This window comes from Haliaeetus albicilla, chromosome 1 (genome assembly GCF_947461875.1).
Source record: "Haliaeetus albicilla chromosome 1, bHalAlb1.1, whole genome shotgun sequence".
NCBI classification, from domain to species: Eukaryota; Metazoa; Chordata; class Aves; order Accipitriformes; family Accipitridae; genus Haliaeetus; species Haliaeetus albicilla.
The window spans coordinates 26,343,409-26,368,173 of NC_091483.1; the positions used below are offsets into that span (position 1 = coordinate 26,343,409).

The 24,765-nt window shown below is 35.7% G+C and overlaps 1 protein-coding gene across 4 annotated transcripts in view; it reads right to left on the reverse strand.

The window, feature by feature from the left end:
- The window catches only part of SEC24B (SEC24 homolog B, COPII coat complex component), a 48,394-nt gene that overhangs the window by 14,200 nt on the left and 9,429 nt on the right, over window positions 1-24,765 (reverse strand). Inside the window, exons 3-13 of one of the 4 annotated variants that reach the window (XM_069782971.1) lie at window positions 22,222-22,308; window positions 20,842-21,027; window positions 15,401-15,505; window positions 10,533-10,613; window positions 8,632-8,813; window positions 6,896-7,080; window positions 5,044-5,146; window positions 3,435-3,561; window positions 2,692-2,801; window positions 1,750-1,862; window positions 56-174 (exon numbers count right to left, since the gene is read on the reverse strand). In XM_069782971.1, coding sequence (XP_069639072.1) covers window positions 56-174; window positions 1,750-1,862; window positions 2,692-2,801; window positions 3,435-3,561; window positions 5,044-5,146; window positions 6,896-7,080; window positions 8,632-8,813; window positions 10,533-10,613; window positions 15,401-15,505; window positions 20,842-21,027; window positions 22,222-22,308 — 1,398 coding nt within the window. The remainder of the gene's footprint in view (window positions 1-55; window positions 175-1,749; window positions 1,863-2,691; window positions 2,802-3,434; window positions 3,562-5,043; window positions 5,147-6,895; window positions 7,081-8,631; window positions 8,814-10,532; window positions 10,614-15,400; window positions 15,506-20,841; window positions 21,028-22,221; window positions 22,309-24,765) is intronic. The other 3 variants (XM_069782977.1, XM_069782974.1, XM_069782979.1) reach the window with 3 other exon arrangements.

Here is a 24,765-nt window from a genome sequence, read left to right on the forward strand (position 1 = left end):
TGGGGAAAAAAAAGTAGCTTCTCAAAAATTTAGTTTCCATTTTCTTTTTACTTACCATCAATATCTGAGACAATCAGCATCTGAGGCTGAGATAAACCTTCTTGCAAGTTGTAAAACTGAACAGTGCTGTCAAACGTTATGAACCCTATTCTGGTTCTTGAGTCTCCAGGCAGCCTGAAGCATTAAAAAATAAACCATTAAGCCCTAAATTTCTCTCTCGAGACACATACATACACACAGCTCCTGCTGATGTTAGCAGAAACTCAGCTCACATATACAGAGGTGAAGGGAGAAACTCAGCTCACATATACAGGGGTGAAGGGAGAATAAAAGAAAGGACATCTGAAACATGAATACAAGTAATATTTCTTCAGTATTTTCTGAAAAGCTGGGATAATGATACAGCTTAAAAGACTAAGTGTTACAGATAAGCACTCACTAATATATTGATGTTTTGTTCCAAGAGAGAACTTAGTAGATTCATTTAAACATTACACTGACACATGAATGAAGGCAGCCTTCTCAGTTCTTCAACAGAAAATGGTGCATTCTGCTCTTTCGTAATTAAAAACTTCATTTACTAATGTAGTTACAGAGTACTTACAGCTCTAAACCAAAATCCATTGTCTCTACAATGCAACATACTTATTTCTCGTGTGGACCACATTCCTATGTATGGCATTAAAAATACGAAAAGAAAAACTAAACGGGATTTCTCAAATAAAATATAAAACAGCAGCAAGTGCTGAAAACCATGACAGTGAACAAAAGCAATAGAGGCAAATACTGTTTTTACCATCTGTGTATATAAATTAACTGGATGTACTAATTTTCCTATAGACTTTGCATGGGATTTTATGAATTTTCCTAAAATAATTTAGGATGTTTCTGAGAATCTGTTGACAAAATACCTGTAAAGGTCTGAACAAAAAAAAAAGACTAAATGTCAGTGAAGAATTTTATTGTACATGCTGGTGTCTTTATCAGAAATTAAAATCAAGTTTCCTATGAAAAACTTGTAGAAAACAATTTTCAGAGTGAAGCCTCCACAGATTGCAAATTAGTTTTCAAAAGACATGGACGTAGTGAAGTTTATTAACCCTCACTCAAAAAGCACCACCAACAATCCCATAAATGCTGTTCCAGTGCAAAAAGTAGCACAGGTAGATCTAGATAACTGTGATCTAAAAAAAACAAACTGACAACACAATTCACCTAGGCAGTCTCACAGTAGTGGTTACAACATTCCAGTACACAGCACCTCAGCTGTTTCAGCACAAGAACCAGCCAATTTAATCTCTGTAATTTAGTTATTTTTGTTGGTGTTGGCAGGGGGGAAGAGTGCACTGTATAGATGTTTGTACAATCAACATGTTATTAGAAGTTAATGGCTAAATATTCTTTGCAGATAAACAAGTAAATTATTTGCAGATCCACCTTTAATCACATGCAGGGAAGACAGCTCTCATCATATAAATTGCTTCAACAGCTGTTTTGGGGGGGGGGCTGGGGTGGGTTTTCTTTGCTTGGTTGGTGGTTGAGTTGAGGTTTTTTGGTTGGTGGTTTTGTGTTTTTTTTTTTTTTTTTTTTTAGACATGTAAGTTGCATTTCAGAATCTCAGGCAACAGAACTTCTGTCCTTTAGGGACAGAATGTTTAAACACTATATGCAAGTTTTCTGCAAAACTGTAGGTTAGTACTGTTCATAATAACACATTAGCTAATTTGAAAAGGTTATTTATATTCTTACTTGTCTAGGTTTTCCAACAATGACTGGCAAACTATTGTCAAATATCCAGCCTCCACTGCATTGTGAGACACATCTAAAACAAATAAATATACCGCAGGCTGAGGAGGACGAAGCTACAAAGTAAAAAATAAAAATAAAAAAATGTTCAAAAATCATATTTAAAGAAATGTTAAAAATGATTAGTCATTAGACAGGGAAGTAGGAAAAGGGAATACTTAGAAAAATGCAAGGTATACCTTATGCAATAAAACTGATTTACTAATTAAGAGTCATGCGGATAGACTTAACCACAATTCCCAGTGGTTAGTAATTCCCATTTGTAATAAGCATACAATTTTATGCTTCAGAAGAGAAATCAGATGTTTTAGTTTCTCCTTCCAACAGTCAACTCAAACATGACTCTCTGATGCCAGATACAGAATTCACTCTTCAAAACACCATTGTTCCATTGTTCTTTCAGTATGTGGACAATGAGGTCCACTAAACAGGGTAAAAATATTCTACCTACATCCTTTTCCCAACGATATAACAAGCTGTACTTATTCATTTTGTTCATTGCCAAATGTCTTGGCCACAGTGTTTCAATGCAAAGACAAGAGAACAATTTATTTTTGCTGTTGATAATAATGTCATTATGAACAGGGCCTTTTCCCAGGCCTTGTTTATCTTTCTTGGAGACAAGACTACTATTGCAGCAATTGTAGGTTGACTCCTTGTTAGACTCGTTTCTGTCACAATTACTAACTAAAAATTTGAATAGCCTCTCAATATCTGCATTTGCCAGAACTCAAAATAAATACAAATTTTAACTATTCTTTGGTGTTAAGAGGACCTTCACAGGAAAATTAACACACAACACTGGAACAATATGCAACGTTAATTTCAAATGCATTTATATTAACATGCAATTGCTGCTGAAGTTACCAGGAAAACTTTTTTTACCATATAGTCTGAGGAAGCAATGAATTCCACTGTAGAATTTTGGACTTCTGGCCGTTTGTGAGGCTCTCCATAAGATCGTGTCAGAGGATTATACATAAATTCTTCAGGAACTATAAAAAAAAAAAATTTTTCCCCCCACAAAAAAAGTTTATATATTTGTCAGCAAATAAAAACCATTAAGGCAGCTACAAGCAAACTAACGCAGATGTATTTCAATTATCACTAACAACTGAAAAAAAATTCACAGTAAGGATACATAAAACGAAGGAACATTTCAAGTGTCTCAAGCAACATCAAAGTTAAATAACTGGAAACAAAAGGAGGTCTATTTTAAACAGCAATATATCCCCAACTTTAAAACACCAATGCAAATAGAGCATTTCACAACAATCTGTATTGTTTCTCATAACCCGTGGCCTGGATTGCAGACAGTTTTAGCTGTCATCATGTTTCCATTTGCATATTGCAACAGCAGTCAATGGATTAAGTTGATTTCATGATACAATTAATCAGGATAATATGATTACATTTTCTTCGTCTCCCAGAAAATTGCAAAACAACCTTTTGCTTCAGAAAACGCACAGCACATCTGACTTATGATCCAGAGATTTTAAAAAACTTTTTAAGAACACTGTCATCTTAATCTACATTTTAATCTAAAGTATCCCATGGACTGATATGATACAAATACTTGAAAGAGACTCTATAAATGCAAGCATGCCCTGCTACAAAAACTTACTTACCATCATTAACTCTATAGCACAGATTGCATTTCCACCTCCTTTGATCAATGAAAGAAACAAAAGGGTTGATATATGTCCTGCAGGATCTGCATCTCACTATTGTGCTTGATGTTATTACTGGTAATTGCTAAAAAGAAACAATGGAAAACTGTAACAAAAGTACGTAATACATTTTATGGAAAACATTACTGTGCAGTACAGTGTATAAAAGCTTCATAAGACTAGATATTCTATCATCTTTCCTTTTAGCTTATTTTCATACAGAGTAATTATGATGCCTATTAAAAATATCCTCCCTTTAAAATCAGAAGAAATAACATTTAATTATTGTCTTAGTCCAATCTCACAAATCAAGATGTAATAAGGTTTTTAAAAGAAATTACTTTAAATTACTGAGTTACAATAACACAGCTACTATAGTAAAAGGAATTACAAAAGACAGGACAACTTTTGGTGACTAAATATGACAGACAGCAAACCTTAAACAAAGAACCCACATTATATGAAAAGAAGTCATACCAGACAGTTATTCACCTTTTTACATAAATACAAATAAATTAGATGGAGAAGACTTGCTTAATAGTTATGAACACAGCTTCAATCCTACACTGCACTTACCTTCTATTAACAGCATTTACCATGCCAGTAATACATTCAACACAAGCACCTCTCTCCAGGAGAGCACTGTAAACATCTTTTCAAGAGGTATCTGATAGTTCTGAGCCCAACACAGAGTAGTAATTCAGAACTTCAGAGAACCACAGGCAAGCAAAGATTTCCAACAATAAGGAAAAAAGCAAAGGACTTGACCAAAGCTTTTCCCTTATGAATTTCAATGAAGTAGCAATTTCAAAGCTTTTTTTCCATCCTCCTAAGTCCCTGTCCAGGTTTTGGATGGGATAGAGTTAATTTTCTTTCCAGTAGCTGGTTAGTGTTACATTTTGAGTTCAGTACGAGAAGAATGCCAGTAACACACTGATGTTTTTAGTCATTGCTAAAAAGTGTTTAGACTAAGTCACGGATTTTTCAGCTTCTCATGCCCAGCCAGCAAGAAGGCTGGAGGGGCACAAGAAGTTGGGAGGGGACACTGCCAGGACACCTGACCCAAACTGGCCAAAGAAATATTCCATACCATATGACATCGTGCCTAGTATGTAAACTGGGGGGGGGGGGGGAGGGGGGGGGCTGGCTGGGGAGGGGAGGGTGGGAGTGGATCACTACTCAGGGACTAATCGGGCATCAGTTGGCGAGTGGTGAACAACTCCACTGTGCATCACTTGTTTTGGATGTTTCAATTCTTTTATTATTATTATTATTTTTTCTTCCTTTTTGTCTTATTAAACCGTCTTTATCTCAATCCACAAGTTTTACTTTTTTTTTTTTCTTTTTCAATTTCTCTCCCCCATCCCACTGGGTGGGAGGGGAAGTGAGCGAGCGGCTGTGTGGTACTTAGTTGCTGACTGTGGTTAACAACAGTCCCAAACAATTTGTTGCTACTTCTGTTAAATTTAGGACTTAGTTCATTATATTTTATTGTTTTAATGAAAATAGGACAAATGTGTATATTAAATACGTGTACTTAAAAAAAAAAAAAAGTAAGCTACTTTACCGTTAGGTCTCTGAAGGGATGTAGCAACAAACCCAAAGGAAGCTTAGCTTTGTTTAACAAAGCCTGTGTCTGTGGAATATTTGTCAATGTACAACGAAATGAGCTGAAAGGAAATAAAAACATTATGTTCAAATTTTAAAAGATGTTAAAAACATTGTGTTAACACCTGATTTTAAAGAGTTCTGAAATTTAAGTAATCCTGTTTTACAAAGCTGATTTACTAAACAAAACTAATGCATCAAAGAGATTAAAAAATTCCTAAAGAAACAAACAAAAGAAATACTCCCCCACTTCCCAATTTAGTAATTCAGCAATGCAAGCATACTAAAATGAACTTGCAATACAAAGATAAAACTGCTTTAGGTACAATGCGCAACGTAAAATGAAGTATTTTTTTATTCATTATAAAGATTTTTTGGGTGAAGTAACTAAAGGAGGAATACAGTATTTACTAGTTCTTAGAAAGTAGTATTTATATAACAAAACAGTAAAAAAGGATCTCAAATACCAAGTCAAAACCTTTTGTGTATGAAAAGTGAAGGATGGACTTAAAGCTACATAAAGGGCACTAAAAAACCCAATGCACTAATAGTGCTGTCCAAACTGTTCTACACATAAGGATGATTTTGAGACCCCCAGTTTTCTGATTTCTGTTTTCTGGTGGCACCATGCATTGTCACTAGGGCAGCAAGCTGAGTTAATTTGGGGCAATGAATAAAATTTATTTTGGAATTACAATTAAGATCTTTAGGGAGAGCAATTTCCATTGTACCAAGCTGCACTTGACTTGGGATAATAGATAATACTATTTAGTGTTAATTAGGGGTGAAAGGATACATCATGATTGCAGGATTACCACAGTAAAATGTACTCACAGTTTATTCAGTGTATTTAGGCATGATCATCATAATTTTCTGGAAAAAATCCTATGTAATATTACAAAAATATTCTATGAAATGCACTGCATAACATTAAGGTATTTGTTAATAGATTTATTTTTTTTTTAGATGGATAAAACAAGGCAAAGATTAAGCAGGTGTCCTGGTTTCAGCTGGGATAGAGTTAATTTTCTTTCTAGTAGCCAATACAGTGTTATGTTTTGGGTTCAGTACCAGAAGAATGCTGATAATACACTGATGTTTTCAGTTGTTGCTAAATAGTGTTTAGACTAAGTCAAGGATTTTTCAGCTTCATGCCCAGCCAGCAAGAAGGCTGGAGGGGCACAAGAAGCTGGGAGGGGACACAGCCAGGGCAGCTGACCCGAACTGGCCAAAGGGGTATTCCATAACATGTAACATCATGCCCCGCATGTAAACGTGGGGGAATTGGCCAGGGAGGCAGATCACCACTCGGAGACTAACCGGACATCAGTCAGCAAGTGGTGAGCAACTGTGTTGTGCATCACTTGTTTTGTATATTCCAATCCTTTAATTATTATTGTCATTTTATTATTGTTATTATTATCATTATTATTTTCTTCCTTTCTGTCGTATTAAACTTTTCTTATCTCAACCCATGTTTTACCTTTCTCCTTCCAATTCTCTCCCCCACCCCACTGGGTGAGGGAGAGTAAGCGAGCAGCTGCATGGCGCTCACTTGCTGGCTGGGGTTAAACCACAACAGCAGGTTTCTTAATGTTTTAATAAATAAACTACACTCACACTGCATATAATGTATTTTAATGGCAGGACAGTTTCAACATTTGTGTAAGGATACAGAGGACTGAAAGGGATTATATTAGCTCATCACAAAGATTTAAATTCAGTAGTCAGTTTAAAGGTTTTTTTGACACTTTAAATAATTTTTAGTCACTGAAAAATGTAAGATCCTGTCCTAGACACAGTATACTTACTCTGGACTGCAGTTTAATTTCCTAAGATCAGAATTCAAGTTAGGCACAGGTGCTGGAACTGATGATACAGGCAAAATATTTCTATCTTGTGTAAGGTTTACTGGTCTCAAGCTTTCCGGCTGCTGAGAATGCTGTAGACTTAACCCTCCTAAGGAAGAGGACAGCTGGTTCACACCTGGATATTGCTGAAAAATGTAAGAGCATTGCAAATGGGTAAACACACAATTATGTTTAAATAACAACCTTAAATCTTCTTGTAATTCCAATTCTTCCAGACATGTATTAAAAAAAGATACAATACTAGTTAGTAACAAACCCAAACAAACAAGAGAAGAGTTGTATGGTAGAAAATTAAAAATGCTAAGACAAATGTGACATACCTTCCAAATATGTATCATAGACAAATTCAAATTCATGATACAAATCAACACTGGAAGTCACACACAGTCCTTTAAGCTTTCCAGGCATAAGAAAACAAGTTACTAGAAAGGCTGACAATTTTTTTCCCCTCTTCAAAGATGTTACAATGTAAATTTTCCAAGTTACAGACACTACTTTTATATATTTAGTTTTAAATTAAAAAAAAAACAAACACCATAGAAGAGGAGAAAAGGTTAGGCTGGAAGGCACCTTTGAGGTCTGGCAGTCCACCCCCCTGCTCAAGCAAGGCTAACTTCAAAGTTAGATCACATTGCTTATAGCCTTGTCCAGCTGAGTTCTGAAAATATCTAAGGATTCAAGATTTCACAGCACAATCTGTTCTAGTGCTTCCCCACTTGCATTCTGAAGAATTTTCTCGTTATACATTCAACCAGAATTTCACTTGCTGCAACTTGTAATTGTTGGGTTTTTTTCTTTTACTGTGTACTCCTGAAAAGAGCCTAACTCCATCTCAAATTATAGTGAATATAAAGCTAAGCCCTTCTTACAAAAAAAAAAAAAAAAAAAAAAAATTAAACATTTCCTCCAGGTCATATATTACATTACCTTCATAACAGTGAAAGCATTCCTGGATATTACATGCTAACTCATGGTACTACACTCAGATCATTAAGGAATTTTGATCACCTACAACAGCAGCTTTGATACATTTGCCAGCTGGGCCCTATTTCAGAGCATGGGATCTATAAATCATCACTTTTTTTTCTACACCCCTTCACACATACACTTCTCTGCACTGCTTCAGCATTTGTATTTTGCCTCAGCATCTGCCTCTTCTTCAGATTTCACTGTTCTTGGGTGACTTGTGTGCACAACGGGAGCCAGGTGACTGTACATAACTCCTAGGGTGTTTGGTGCTCTCTTTAACGGGAAAATAGAGCAGATGCAGGCAGTCTGCTCCACTACACACCCAAGCACAGGCTCTACAGAGCTCTTTCATCTGGAGCCTATGCCATACATTGTTTCTAACTTGATTTAAAGCTTGAGATCATAACCCATAGTAGTGCTCTGATCAAACGTACGTTTCCTGATCAAGTACTTCATTATGCTTCTGTACCGCTCTTTGAAACACCAAACTTTAAAACTGTGGATGCCGCTAATAACTGGTGAAGCAAACTTGTTAAGCCTAACTATTTGGAGACAAACTTAAAATTTTAATTCAAAAGCCTTCTAATAAGAAGTTAAGACCCAGAGCTATGACATCAATATTATACTTAACGTTTATAGTCTCAGAAATTATAAAAATAAGATACGAAAATACTTCATGAACTAACTTTTAAATTAAAAATACAAACCTGTGGATAGTGCTGAAACCCAGGATGGTGTCCTGGATTATTGGGCTGCACAGGAGCAGGTGGCGCTGCATTTTGGTAGCCAGGCTGCAGTGTTGGATATCCATAACCAAATGGCTTAGAAGCTTTTGATGTTTGGGGGACTGATGGAGCAGGAACTGGGCTGCTGGTCACAGAACGTGTCTCTGGAAGGACAAAAGAATTCTCACAGATATTGAATATACTTACTATTTCTTTAAACCCCTAAATTAATGAACAACACTTCCATTTGTAAGTTTTTGCTTTACCCATCAAGTTGTTTATCTGCACTGACCAAATAAATTAGCATAGAAGATTACTGCACTTATGCTGATGAAGGGGGTATACATGGGAAGATGACCATAGACTTGTGTAACAACTAACAAAATGCTATTTTACCAAAAAAGGCAACTTAAAAAAAAAAAAAAAGTATTTCAACTGAATTAAAAAAAAAGAAATAAACACCCCTTAGAACCACATTTTATTCCAAGATTTGCACTCGATATAAACTGCAAAAAAGACCATTCATGCTTAGTCTCTCCTCTACCACTTATTAATACTTTTAAAACATAAGGGTAAGGTGACAGAACTATTCTAAAACATGGACACAGAGCTTTTCTTGAAGTAATGCAAGTCCCTCCTGTATAACCCTGCAGCACAGTTCAGTCCCACTATTTTTAAAGGCCAAATTGAAAGTAACACATAGACCTACATTCATAGAAAACTTAACAGCTGTAAAGAGATGAAACTACTCTTTAGAAATGTCTACAAATGAGAGCTAAGTTTCAGAAGAATTTAAGCTTGGTAAAATCCACTGGGGAAAAGTGGCAGGCGAAGAAACCAACCACTCAAGAAATCAACCACCAAGAAACTATGTTTGGCATGACTACTCCAGAAGAAAAAAAAAAACTAAAAACCAAAATAAATCAACAGATCAAAGAAATTTAAAGTTGATCCTGTTACTCTTGAAGGAAAACAGAAGGAAAAAGTTATTTTTAGAATATGCCTTCAGCAGAACCAAAATGGTTAGTTATTAGCTGAGACATTAGAATTCATAATCCTGCAGCCATGCCTCTGCTACCCTTACTGCATGAGCTGGAGCCTATATGGATAGCAGTATTGGCTTTTTACTTGACTGAGATTTCACTTTACACAGGAACCTAACAAACTAAGGAAACTACTGTGGCATTCTCAGAGGCCAGAGCAGTGTAAAAGAGCCAGATGGGGAGGCCTCACAAATTAATCCAATTATCATTTAAAATATTGGCTAACATACCTACACTGAACAACAACTATTCCACCTGCTCTCAATGTGACAGCTCTACAGATTTCAAGATTGAGGTAGTCTGCTAGTAGGTTCGTTGAGAACAAACCTTACACTCCTGATATTTTTAGAGATAAAAATATGCAAAATAGCAGCCATTTTCTTTAAATGAAGAAAAATAGAAGAAAATAACCTGACTCAAGCATCTCTGCAAGCTGATACCGTTGGTCTCTCAAAACTTAAGTGGTGTGTCAAATATTATCAGCTACTAATCTCAACACAACCAGGCATACAGCATAACCTAGAGAAAGATGCCTGCTTTCAAACAGAGCATATTTTCAGCACTACCCTCAATATTACAAGGGAAAGTATGACATAATTCAGGGAAGTTTTATTAAATGGTTACTCCAGTTTCGGTGTTAAAGCTATGAAAAGTGATTCAAAAAGTGAGGTGATCAGAAAATCTCTGATGATTGCCCCCACTCCTTTCATAGGCATTTCCTTTCACCTACTTGTTAATTAACAATAAACACCACCAGAAATGGGAAAAAAAAATCATAAACAGTAAACATTTAAGTCTTAAACCAAAAAATTCAGAATTAACATGCACTAGACTGCTTACCTGGATAGCCACCTCCTTCCAGGGCATCATAATTGTTCAGAACAGGAGAGGCACTGCTTGTAGTAGAGGAACTATCAATTGCTGGGGGAGGAAAATAATTTAAAGTTAGGTTCTTCAGAAATGGCAAATTTTTGAGAAATAAGAGACTGAGAAATTTTTTTCTCAAAACTTTGGTAAGAAGCTGTCATGAAAGATCCTGGGAAGAAACACCACTTCAGGCCCAAGACTAGAAAGCTATTACGACTGCAAAGAGGAGGGGGAGGTAGAGATAAACAATCAACATATTAAAAAACAAACAAGCAAGCACATCCAACAAATAGCAAGAGAGAGATCAATGGGAAAAGGACAAAAACAATGAAAAAGACTTGTTTCTTGAACTAAAAAAATATTTTTCCATTAAACTAAAAGTGCTTTCTAGACTACATCAACTGAAGATAGGTACATTTTAAAGTCTCTATCCTGACTTCTTTCACAACAGCGAACAACAGAAGATTCCCATCATTTTCAGAGTGATTACGCACTATCCCCACCTTCAAGCAAAACTGACAAGTATTTAATTTCTTCCTCCTTTCTGTGATGTTGTAATTCAGAGCTTGTTTTGTTTTCAACATAAAGCTTCTATTTTCTATTTCACATTGACAAGAGGTCTCAGCTTCAGTCAGAATAAAAGTTACTTTTGGTACAGCCAAAAGTAACTATGTAAAAGTGAGTAACAAAAGTTAACTAGCCAGAAGTAAAAAAAGCACATGGGCACATACACAGTTGTTAGCACTGAAGAGACTCCCAATACTTAAGTTCTAGTTCACCCTATGCATGTATCTTGAATATCTTATTGTAAAACACTACAAACAAAAATATATTTAAACTCATTTCTCCCAGTGCCATTTCACATACATTTCCAAAGAAAAGGGCCAAGGAGATTACAAGTATCTGCTCCTTAAAACACCCCAAGCCATGAAGTGCAACAGAGAATAGTGTATTTAAGAATTTGAAAAAGACAATTATATATATATATATATAACTTTTTTTGCAGAACAGACTCAAAAGAGATTCACTGATACTGTTCAACTCAGAAGGGTCAATTGTGACCGCACATCCCATTGTGAAGCTGGAAGTATTTCAAGGGAGAACTTCAATGGTGGAACATTTGAGATTTGATCTTCCTTCAATTGAAATTTCCAAATAAAGAGACTCCTGCATACGGAAACATAACATCACTGACATTTGGGACACATTAATACCACGGCAACATCATGACTATACAGGTTATTTTTGAGCATTTTGCTTTTAAAGCATTCAGCTAAGAAATAGAAAAACTATTAAAAAAATCCCCAATGTAACACTAACAATGGATTTTAAATAACATATTAACACTGTGAAACTCATATACAACATTAATTTTCAGATTGTTTTTCACTGTAAGGTTCCCTCTTTTTTTTTTCTGAATTTTATAAAAGAACGTAACTGCAAGATTTCTTTTCCTACCAAATTTTATCTTCCTATTCTAGAAACTGAAGGAAACAGGATTCATTATTTTGTTCCCTGAGCATGAACACATCTTTTAAAGATCTGGTAAGTCCTACTACAGAAAAGGCAAAATATACTTTTATTAGGTCAACAAGATCAAGATTTAAGAATTTTCAAGAAGTTTTTCTTGTCTTACCAGAAGCTAGTTCTGCATTTCAAAAAAATACGAGGTTATAAGCACAGTTGTAAACATGTAAGACACTAGCTCAAGCCTTCCATTTTAACCACTATGTCACTCTGTAAAGAGTTTTTCCCACCATAAATTGTATTCATAAAATCATATCCATCTATAACATAATTCCATATAAAATGAGTTTGCTCTTTTCACTAGGAAGATACTAATGATACAGTGAGTTGTAAAGAAGAAATATTATATACTTCCTAAACTCTGCTGGAAAAGTTAAGAGAAAACAGTTTGACAGATACTTGAAAATATATTTTAAAAGCATGCTGCAAGTAAAAATAATGCAACTTAGTTGTACTTCTACTACAACAAAAAAAAATGTATGCATTATTTCTGACATACAGAAAATTCTAGTCAGAAAGTAAAATCTCAGATATTTTGAAACACAAGGTCTGCCTAACTTAAAATAAGAAAGTGAATCCTATTACTGAGTATCCCATATACTTACTGAAGACCTTTCACTTAAGGTCTTTGCTTCTAAAGAACTTTCAAATTTTGGAACATATTCTTGAGACCTATGAGAGTCCCAGTGCCTACAAGAATTACAATGTACCCTGTTCTACTCTCTCCTAGTAAACAACTAGTGGACTCAAAAACAGTGAGTTGTACAGTTTCCTGCAGACCAAAAACAACTTCAAAGTCTAAGCTGGTCACATGTGTCATGGAAATCTCAGAAATTCTCCATCAATAAAAAATACATGAACTTCCACAAAATTAAACAGTTTTCCTACGTTTAAATTAAGCTACAACAGCTGTCAAAGTTAACTTAGCATAATAAGCACCAGACCAGAAAACATATTAGGAAGACAGAAAAAAAATGTTTTATAAAGAAAAAAATATTAGAAAACACTGCTTAGACAAAAGTAATACTTATAACATGCTTTTACAGTTCAGTGATTATTTTACCTATATAACTTTTGCTTTCAGAGTTTTCAAGAACTCTTTGGCAACATAGTTAAAGATCTAACTGTAAGAGTGAGAAAAAAAATTGAGAAGCTACACAAACACAAGCAACCAGATGCCCAACACCTATTTTTCATAAAACCACTGGCACAGCCTGAGCTAGAAACCTGTGTACAGAATCTGTTTTAGGATTTACATTAACTCCTGGTGACAGGGCATAAAACAGGATGCTTATTAATCAGGTAGCCTACATATTGAACCTGGGTGCCCTTTCATTCTTTTGCATAAGATAAACTTAAATACAGTGATAGCTCAAAGGCTACAGGCTTTAGCAAAGTACAGAACTTTAGAGAGAAAGATGGTAGGGAGTATGAAAACTTTGTCCCTGACAGGTTTAGGGAACAAAGTAAGGAGACAAAGACTGGAATTGCTAATAAATAAATAAATAAATCTGACATATCCTTTGACAGAAACCTTGGCATGGGATTAGGCAAAGATGATTATCTGCAGAAAATTCAGTAGGTAGTCCTGCAATAAAAAAAATGAAATGCTCTCCTGGATCTTTTAGCCTACTCTTTAGAAAGCAGAGTTCAAACAGCAGCTGCATCACAACAGCCAAAGCAAACTTTGCATCCCAAAGTCGAATTGTTTTCTAGCTGGTAAAGTCTAATTAGACTCAAAGCATTAGAAATAAACCTGCTATCTAAAATTAGAAAGTACCCTTAGATTTAAAAAGAAGAGTTATTCACGAGTTACTATGCATAATTTCATACTAATACTCAAGCGTGTTAAAAGATCAAATGTGTTACCACACAAGGGGTAAGAAAGTAAAGAAACTGAAACAATAATCTGAAATAGCAAGAATAACACAGGATATGCAAGTATCCTAATACATGTGTTCCACTAGGGATAGGTGTAATAATATCATTTATACTGATACTATTGCACCCTCCAAATACTGTACTTCTCTGGCTGGAACAATGACAAGTGTCTTTGGCTGAAAATGCCTTCCTCCTTGGAGAAAGAACAGCAGTAATTGTTTTCCTTCTAATGTTCTACTAATAATCCAGCATAACAGTTGAATCAATATTATTCAAATTGATAACATGAACCCATTACACCGTTCTTCCTTATGACCTGGATGTCATCATTGTTTTGCTCCATTCTTCATGATATCACTAGGAGTGCACTAAGATATTTTCATAGTATTCTAGTTTATGATTTAATTATTTTAATTACATGGCACTGATTTTTTCTGCCTAGTTACAAGATGAATTATAAGCTTAAAGGAAAAGTTACAGAAGTTTGCTATCCCAAATTAATATTCAAAGCCAGCGCTCACAAATGGGAGTAGTATATCAGCACAAGGTATGTGCTATTACTTCCATCTATCAACAAGGGTAGAAATCTAATGTTTAATCTCAAAAAGCTTTTTACACTGTTACCACTCATATATAGACTGTAAAGACTTTTCTTTAAGTTAGAAGGAAAAAAGTTATCATCCAAGAAACTAAGGTGGTGAGAACCATCAAACTCACAAAACCAGGCCATTCTGACAAAATACAGGCAGAATCCTTGCAACCAAGAACATAACATTTCAATCAATCAGGACAAACTACTACTACTGGGGAAAAAAAAAAAAAAAGTAGAAAAACTTTTTAAGTCCCCTACAAAGCAAGCAGGTTAAAACTGAACCTGTGTGCCTGAGCAGAGACATACTTTAGAAGGAGGAAAAAAAAGCAGCACAGACTAATTTACTGTCTTAAAAAGCACACTTACTACCTTTCAATATTTACTTTACTACCTAAATTTTAAGGGTTCCCTATATGTAAAATGAGAAACAAGTTAAACACTGTTTAATGTAATGATACAAATGGCATCTAGTTGCTTAATATAAGCAATTATCAGTCTAAGTTCTAGAGCTGGTTATCTTCAGTTAAGAGTTTAAAACCTACTGCAAATCAAAATATTAGAAATATGGGAGTCTTGGAAGTTGTGAATACTACTGTGTTAGATACCGAAAACATCTGATATTAACATGACGAAAAAAAAAAAAAAGACCATTTGCTGACCACCACTGAACTCCTTTTTGTTTACTATACTAATAACAGCTGGGAAATTTCTAGTTAACTTGATACATGATGAGTCAGAGTGACGTTTAGTCTTAAAGGAAAAAAAGGTTTCAGGGGATAGAAATAGGGAACAAAACTTGAGTAGGAAGAGAACAAGATACTGGTGTAAAGCTAAAGCCAACCTGCTTCCTCATCCTCCTCATCCTCTTCCTCATCATCTGAACTTGATGACAAGGGAGCTGGTGCAGAGCTAGCTTGATTATTAACATATCCACCATACTGCATGCCTGTGAAGTGGAAAGCACAAACATAAGAGTCAGACAGACAGGAAAGATGAGAAATGAAAGTCACAAATCATTGCATTAAAAGTGAGAGAAATTAGCTGTTCTAGAGAAAATCCCAACATGCAAAAAGTTAAATCTATAACCCTAGACTATAAAACTGTAGTTCATATATGAACTATATGAGCAGTACAGCAGAAGCAGTTTTTAGTGGGCTAGTTTAGTAAAGTAGCACATGGAAGTTTGCAGGCAATTTTTTATATTTTTATATATATATGTATGTGTGTGTGTATGTGCATTTATGTCAGGAAGTTAAACACACACACAAACCTTCTATATATGTATTTAATATCAGTTTGTCCACTGGAATAAGCTAATATAAAGAAATAAATTAGTTCCTTCCCAGATAAATTCAAATTGTCTTATGAAAACATTAATATTAAACTTTTGCTTGGCACACCTGCCCTTTTAAAAAAAGGAGTAATTCACGCTGGAATTCTGAACATTGTCAGAAATAAAATACACTGCTGCTGCAACATGCAAGAGTACAAACATACACCTCAGCAACACAGTGAAATTTAAGCTAGGTAAACCTGAAAACTTGGTTAGTCTTATTTTTAAATTAGTGCCTAAATTCAGGTTCATAGACCCATATTTAAACCTAAATACACTATCCAGTTTTAAGATATGGTGACAACGCAACAACTGCTACCACTGTCACCTCCAAACCATAATCTAGAAGGTTTTTTGGTAGTGGGTTTTTTTGGTTGGGTTTTTTTGTTTGTTTTTTACAATATCTACTCTAAACATATGTGCAAAAGCAACACATACATATACCATTAAAACAAGAGTAAAGCATGCAGCAATGGCTTATAATTAATTTCCTACAGTACTCAATATTGATGCAATTTCAGCATCTCCAAGAAATCTTAAGTTTCTCTTGACACAGTGCAGGGTTAGCAAGGATTTTAAATATGCTTGTAGTCAGGCAGAGACATCCCAAATAAATGCAAGTGACCACTGCTCCTCTCACAAGAAAATATCCTAATTCTTCAAAAGTCTTCAAAACTTTTCAGACTCTTGAGAGTTTGGGATTTTTTTCCCCTGTAGAAGCACTGTGACACCATTAGAGTAGTGTTCTTTATTTTAGCCCTATAAAGCACTACAGAAATGTTGTAGATTATGCATAATCTGAAATTACGCATCCTGGTAATTAATGATCCTCCCCCCCCCCAGCTTAAATCAACTATATCAACCTTTGTTTTATTTAAACTACGGGCTAAAAACACTGTTAGTTTCATGGCTTTTTTAAAAAAGGGTTAGTAAATGGACCCAAGAGGACCACTTCAATTTCACTTAAGAAAAAACAACAGAATCAAGGTGAAGAGTATCTATTCAAACAGTGGAAGTAAAAAGAAAACAGAGCAAAACCATATCACAACATTCTTGAAAAGCTGAACTTTCATACAGAGGTTTGTGCAAGAAGAGACCGACATTTATTTCACTTTATCTAGTGCATTAATACTCCTACAATTCCAATCAAGTTTCTCCACAATACAAGTAGTCACAATGATGAAGGCAAAAATCAAACTAAGTGCAGCTGAGGAGGTACAATGCTTCAGTTTCTATATGGCTAAAACACAGGACTAACAGAAGTGATTCATAGTACCATCTTTTATGAAGGCTACTGGATGCACTTGGTAAGGAGGATGCAAGAAAACTATTCTCTGCACAAAACCAGACTACAGCCAAGGAGACTATGTCTTTTCTCATGCCTGGGAGAGCTACTGAGGAGTAAGACAGAACAACTGCATTATTGTGCAGGAGAAAAAACAACTTAAAATAATTAACATGCAAGTAAAAGGGAAAAAAATAATCAGGAGGACAAGAAGAGATGCGCTGTAACACAGAAAGCCAAAGTAAAAGAAGATGGGCACAGTGTGAGAGCGCAAAGACAGACCTCTAACAAATACCATGTACACAGATAGAAGAAAGAAAGTACATCTACCTGGAAAGGGCATGCCAATGCAAAAAATCCAAGCATGGGCAGATGAGAGAAAAAGACTGAATTAGTCATTCTAATAATGCTACTTTGGAATCTTTGGAATGTTTTTTTGGGAAACAAACTTCTACTTCTAAAACTCCCTCTTTTCCAGTCACTGGTCACATACATAAAAGGATGCATGTGTTCGGAAAGAATACAGAAAAAGAGATTAAAAAATATGCTAGTGACACAGAAGCTTAGGAATCATGAACTATGTCACTATGAATTCTCTGGAGGCAAGGTTGGTTTGATTCTTACCAGCTTTGAGTTTGCATAGACTTTTTAAATTTTCATTGCCAGAAGTACTACAAATTTCTGTCTTTAGGATACTTCTGCATTGTGCTAGCACAACTGTCCAATCACAAAAACAATTTGAGAACTTATCTGGCTGAAAAATAACCTAGTTTAAAAAGTTATTCTCAAGTGGAGAAGCCTCCCATTCTGGTTCACTGGCCAGCAATGCCACCAGTAAGCCAGCACAAGGGAGAAAGCAACTGAAGAGCAAAAATGGGTGGCTGAAGACAGCAGTTCCAAGTGCCACCATGTGCCTAATCATGACTTCTGTTCTGACAACTCAGTTCTGCTTAGCATCTTTTACAGAGTTGCTAATAATATCAAAATCTCCCACTCTTAAAACTGCAAAAGCTTATTTTGAAATTGTTTATTTTGAGTGAGATGCTTCATAGGTCTGGCTTAAAATGCAACCATGTAATTTAACACATCACAAATTCACTGGACTGGAAATTTCTAAACCCTGCTACCAGTATACCTGTAATATAATATCATCACACTCTAAGGCTTTATCCCACTACATTTTACAGACACCTAGAAATGTAGGTGGGAGGACACAAAGGGATAAACTCGGATAAGAACTCATTTGCCTGTGAAATAAACCAACTATTTAGGTATTTTAAGTACAATCACCCATACCATGAAAGACTTTAAAACGTAAAATGTACATTTTATGTGGCTTAAGTTTCATAATGGAGGCCCCACCAAAAATGAAAATGAAATAACCACATGTGAAAATAAACTATATTCTGAAGTTCTTTAACTGGTTGTCTACCCATAACCCTCATATTTTCAACAAATTTACTACAGCATTATGATCTTAATATTACAAATAGCAGTTCTTAAAAATGAACCCTCCTCCATTCTTAAACTCTTTGCTTTAAATTATTTTCATTTACTCATCAGCTCCTCTCATCAACACAAAGCCTAAGGAAGCCTACAAATAACATCCAGACAGGACATATATCCTCAAAGTTCATCTCTAGGATGCTGTTTTCAAGTAAATTAGTTTATCTGCATTAAATTTGTAGGGCTATTTATGTAAGATTAACTAGGCTTTAATGCCTTTTAAGTTTTTTGCCCTGTTAGAACTTAGCGAAGCAAACAATTGGAATATTTTAATTCTGTATAGGAGTGCCCACATAGGAGCTTAAAACAATGAAATCCACTTTAAAAATTAATTCAAAGTGGTTTTCCAGAATGCTTTCATGTCGGCAACACTACTCTATAATAAGAAAAAAATCAGTCCATTTAATCTCTGCATGAGAAACACACTTGGAATTCTAACAACCCGGCCAAATATTCAGTAGATGTGCCCTATTTTTTCAGTAGGTTAATTTCTACAAATTAAGTTATCACACTTAATTGTTGATAAAAATGTACTGCAAGAGTACATTATGTATTTCAGACTCCTCAAATGAAATGAAACAAAATGAATTTGAAGTCTCCTAATGCTCACAAAAATATCAGCTAAACATAGAAACATGCATGTGTGATGACATGTACGTTGATTTATTATTGATTATATTAATGTAAATACAACTAGATCAATGCAAACTCCTGATAACATATCTTTACATTCCTGACATGGGTATACTGCTGGTTTTAAAGTGTGCTCATTCAGCTACATATTGCATTAGCCTTCACTTATATGGAAGTATTAGAATTTAGTGAAGAGTTTGGCAGCAACTGCAGTGATTTGTATTTAACATACCAAGTGTTCACACATTATACAGGAATCACTGCAAGAACATATATATTACATGTCAAGGCAAGCACAGTTAAACAGCTAAAACCCTTTTTCTCATTAGAAACACGGTTATGCAATTTCTATGGAAGATGAAGCAACAGTTTTTCTAGCAAGCACATCTACAGTACAAATTCTACCCAGTACCAAAATCAACTATAAAACTATGCAAGAACCAAGCACAGTTCCAAAAACCGATTTATCATTTTCCTTAAAATGGTACACTGTACATAGGACTTTATAGCAATGAAGAATTACCCTTTTGCCTGTAAGATATATAGAGCTGATTCACAGACAAGCTATTTCTTTACATTCTCCACTCCACCAGAAAAAGGAAGAAATGGAGGGAAAGGGGAAATTTAGACATTTATGTCAGAGGATTTTGAAATTTAAGAATAAAAAACACGCTGTGACAGTCACACACCATGCTTTTGAGAATTATTTTGAACACTAGACATATCACATTGTTCTGGACAAAATCAATGCCTACTTCCACCTCACACACCGAGTTCTTTTTCCATATGAATTCAAAACTCTGCAACTACCAAGAGAAAACACAGCCAAAAAAAAAATTAAAAAAAATCAGTGCAGTAAATCAGATTTGGAATACTAGATACAGAAACATGTAACAGTCAAGAGGCAAGTAAAAACATCTGGGCAGAATTAGCATGGCTGAAGAAGGCTCAAGACCCAACTGATTCTTTGTCAAGAGTCTACCAACATCACAATAAGAAGGAGCTTATAAATGAACTCCTTTCTTCTCCCACAAGAACTCTTGGAGCAGCTTTCCATGGGATCTTACAGCTAGGGAATAAGAAAACAATGCTATCAGTTTGAATTTAATACTCAAACTCACTCTGTTTCCCAGTGCAAATTGCTAGTTTACACCTGATTTTTCAATACAGACTGATTACAAAAGCTACTTTTAAGACCTTTTTCGAAAAAGTTAAAATAGTGAGCAGCTTTTTAGAACAGAAGAACAAGGGAACTAAAAAAAGGGCCTTTGGAGGAAGAGACATGCAAGGCTGCCAGCAAGACAAACAAGCCAAAGGTGACATATGCCAAAGGAAATCAAAGAGAAGAGCTAAGAGAAGATAGAACCAAGGTGGTATAAAACATGAACGCTAAGGGAGCCTGATGAGACGCAAGAGATATACTCCAGACAAATGCAGAAGAGCAGCAATAAAGCTTCCAGCATTCATGTGTGCACGTGGGACAGGGCAGAAGTCTGTACTGTAACTTCCCATTCCCTTTTAGTACCTTCCTGAAGGGCCAACTCTGATGACTGTGTAACAGAGGGTGAAGATTGTGGCTGTGAAGAAAGGCTTGGAGCAGGTGTCCTTACTGACGAGATCACAGCAGAGGAAGCAGATGTTCCAGCCCCAGGCTTGGTAAACAGAACGCTCTGGCTCACAGAGTGCACAGGCTGCGAAGAATCAATGCCACCTGAAAACAACAGCAGAAAGCAGGAACACTTTGTATTTGCACAGACAATTACACATTGCAAGCAATCACATTCGATTTCACAATAGCTACAAAAACAATACAGTACTTCAAAGAGAGATGTCTTCAAACAAGTATATATGGGGAAGTTGGTTGGTTTTTTAAGTTAAATACCTATAATGTTAAAACTCCATTTAAATGAACAAATTGGTCTGACAACTAACAGCAAAAAGGAAGCATGGTGTAGTAAGATCAAGATTAAGCAGAAGCTAAATTGACCCATTTTTGATTCATCCCCACAACTCCATGCTTTCACAGGTTCCCCTCTTCCCAGGTAAGAGGAACACAGTCCATGTGGGATTGCTCCCTCTAAGTATTCCTCCCACAGGCAGGAAACCTGAAAGTCAGCTGTGTAATAGACCAGTATTCTACCTCCCTTGAAGGGCTGGCACTTTGCAATTTTGGTACTCAATTATGAGACCCATATTCCAAGCAATCTGTTTCAATCAACCCTGAGTATTCCACAGAACTTTTGATGTGTTTTAAACATCTGGACTAGATATAATCTTCTTAAAAAAGTCAGATTAATGCTTTGAGAGATTTAACACAGTCCAGTTGAAATGCCTATTAGATAAGGACAATATAACTTCAATTAAGTTAGCTTTAAGAGTGTCACTCTTTGTTTATAAACTGAAAAATTCATCATATTATGATTCTTTCTAAAAACCCTGACAGATGAAGCTGTTAAAAACAAGAATTGAAAGGAAATGGTTTTACCAATACTACTCAGTAAACAAACATGGAAATTAAACAAGAACAAAATTCACTGCTGTATTTGTAGAGTACTTATTTAGGTTACAGAATTCACTAGAGAATGCACATGTAATATTAACTTTGCTTTCTCTGCACATATAGCAGTGTAGTTCCTACAGTCCCTGTCTTTCTTAAATAATGGAGTTGATATCTGAAAGGACTTTATGGGGAAGTTGAAGCTTCCTTTAGAGTGGGAAGAAGAAGAGGTGGCTTAAAATGGTCTTTTTTTCTAATTTACCATCAAAATTAACACATACATTTTCACCACCTTAATAGAACTTCTATTTATTATGCAGTTTTCAAATATAATGTTGAGCATATAGGGCTTTTTTGCAAGTGTTATCAAAATAAAAATTAAAATATGTATTTCTCCGAAGTACATACACACAGCATTTTCTATTGAAATGTACTTGCTACCACCTCTGCTTCTACACATTATGTCTTGTAGACTCCCCATGGAAGCATCAGCACCTGTCAGCAGAAAAGTGCTTGTTAGGGTAGCTACACAGCTTCCTGAAGCAAGATCTGCAAGACAACAAGGCAAGTTCTTTGTGACATTAGTGTGCTTACCCAGGTTTTGTAGCAGAGAGAGTTGCTTATGGGGTTATGGTATTTTCCACACTTCAAGTCAATATAGCAATGCTCACAACAAGCACTGCTGTAGAGCATGCTAAATGCTATAATGTCAGTGTCACATGTTCAAAGCCAAAACCAATTTACATCCAGATTAGCTGAAGATGTAACACCTTCCTGCCAAGTACCAGTACCTATTCTCAAACAAAAGTTATCCAAAATACCCTTCAAAGTTACATGGATCCTTTATATGTATTGTAAGAAAATGTTTTTAAACTCTGAGCAAAAAAATAACATAATTTATTCTTTACAAAAATCCAACCTGCAAAATTACACATTAAACTTTATTTGATGACTCTGGAAAGTTTTCTACAGTCGTAAGTAACCAAGACCAAAGGAAACACTTGGAGAAAGTTAATCTTTAAAAATATATTGCTAGTAACTACCATCACTAAGACAATCTGCGGTTATCGTAATTATGCTATCAACTTTTTTTTCCCCTTGGCCAGTAAGAAGATTGCACCCTGTCATATAAGTAGTGATCAATTTAGGATGGTGTATTTTAGCTCAAGACAAAGCTGGACTGAACACCAGTTGAGAGTACAAGTTTCCCATCAGTTCATCCAGGGCAAGCCCCATCAGGCCACACAACATTTCCACCAACTGATATTATGAGAAGCCAAAAGCTTTGTCAGGCTGCAATAAATATAAAACCTGATCTCAGTGGCACAGTACTTTGTCTTTCACCTTCCACTTCTCTCACCTTTAATGTGCACTGAAGTTTTCTCTTGTGCCTTTGAACCATGAACATCTCTTGCACTACAAATGACCAAGTATACCACTTGGTTACGAAAGCCAGGTACCAAGAAAGATCTACAGCTAAAAGGTATGTTACAGAAAGAATCTGCAGAGCTGTGCAAATTAGCAGTGTAATTCATCATTTTTCCTATACACTATCACTTAAGTTTTTTATTTAATTATTTCCAACTTGAGACCTACAGGTAGTAGTTAAAAAGCGTATCACCACGGTATCTTCTCAAGTTTTCAGAAGATGCAAGAACCACCCCTTTTGAGTTGCTACAGCTGCAATGTTCGTTTCCTGCTCCCCCCCCCCCCAAGCAATTTCTCCTGAGAGATTTACCACCTCCCTGCAGTTTGTTTTTCAACAGCATCCTATCTCGCCGACTTTCTGTATCTTGGCTGCAGTCTGTCCCCTTTTTCCAACCACACCTATATTAGCAGATTTACAGGATTATAGCCTACATTCCTACGGAACTGGGGCAGCAAGGACTTTAGATCCTGATCTGACATAAGGGGAAGTATGTGCAGGAGATAAAGAAATTAAAGTGTCTCTTGCTCAGGCAGATGCCTACAGTTACAGGACAGTAGACAAGATCCAGGAAGCAAAGAAACCCATACCATATACCTGCAGGAGTTCTCAGTCTCTCTCTCCTCAGGGAGGAGACTAGTAAAATTTAGGCATCCTGATTGACATCCCCACTGACTGGAAAGCACCAAGAAAAATCAAAGTGCACTGATTTCAGCTGAAATAAGCTGGAAAAACATTAAGGAAAGCTACTGACCTAGAAAGACAAAAAGCCTTAGTAACACAAAATGTGTTATTTACACAGCATGACACCATTTCTGGACAGATTTATACCAACACTGTTCTACTGAAATATAGAATTTAAAACTAGAAGACAGTGTTTTTGCTAGCTGAAACCAGTCTAAACCACTGGCTGCTATTCATCAAAACAAGTCAACTTCCAGCAAAAGATTCCTTTTAAAATAAATTTCTTTTCTTCTAGTGAAATCTCAGCAAGCTTCACCGAAAATACTTCAGTGATTTCAGACAGTGGCTGCCACAGTTTTAGAAAAAGATTTTGCTGCAGTTCTACATCCTTAGTACGTGACATACAGCAGCTCAGGGGTTTGATCTTAATAGAGTCAGCATTTAGGGGGGCTTTCCAAGGCCCTACACAAATTGGTTTCTTTAAAAATCCAATTGTAAGTCCAACGCTTAGAACTTTTCTGATTCAAGTAGAAAACAATTCAGAAATCACCAAACTTCTCAAAAAGCTCATGCCAGCTTAAGTTTCCTGAGTAAGTCCTGTTTAAACACACAGATTTTATTAAAAACATGGCATTCTTCTACATAAAGTGTTTCATTTTCATCACAGAGAGCTTTCAGTGTTCACTGACTGCACAAAACTGCTATTGAAAAATACATTAAGACAGTAGCATCCTGAGTGACGGTCTTTCGAAGATTTGCTTATTTATAATTTAAGGATTGTAAGGGGTCTTATTTCACAGCATAGCACCAATTATAGCAAGCTATCTTATTGGCACTCTGAC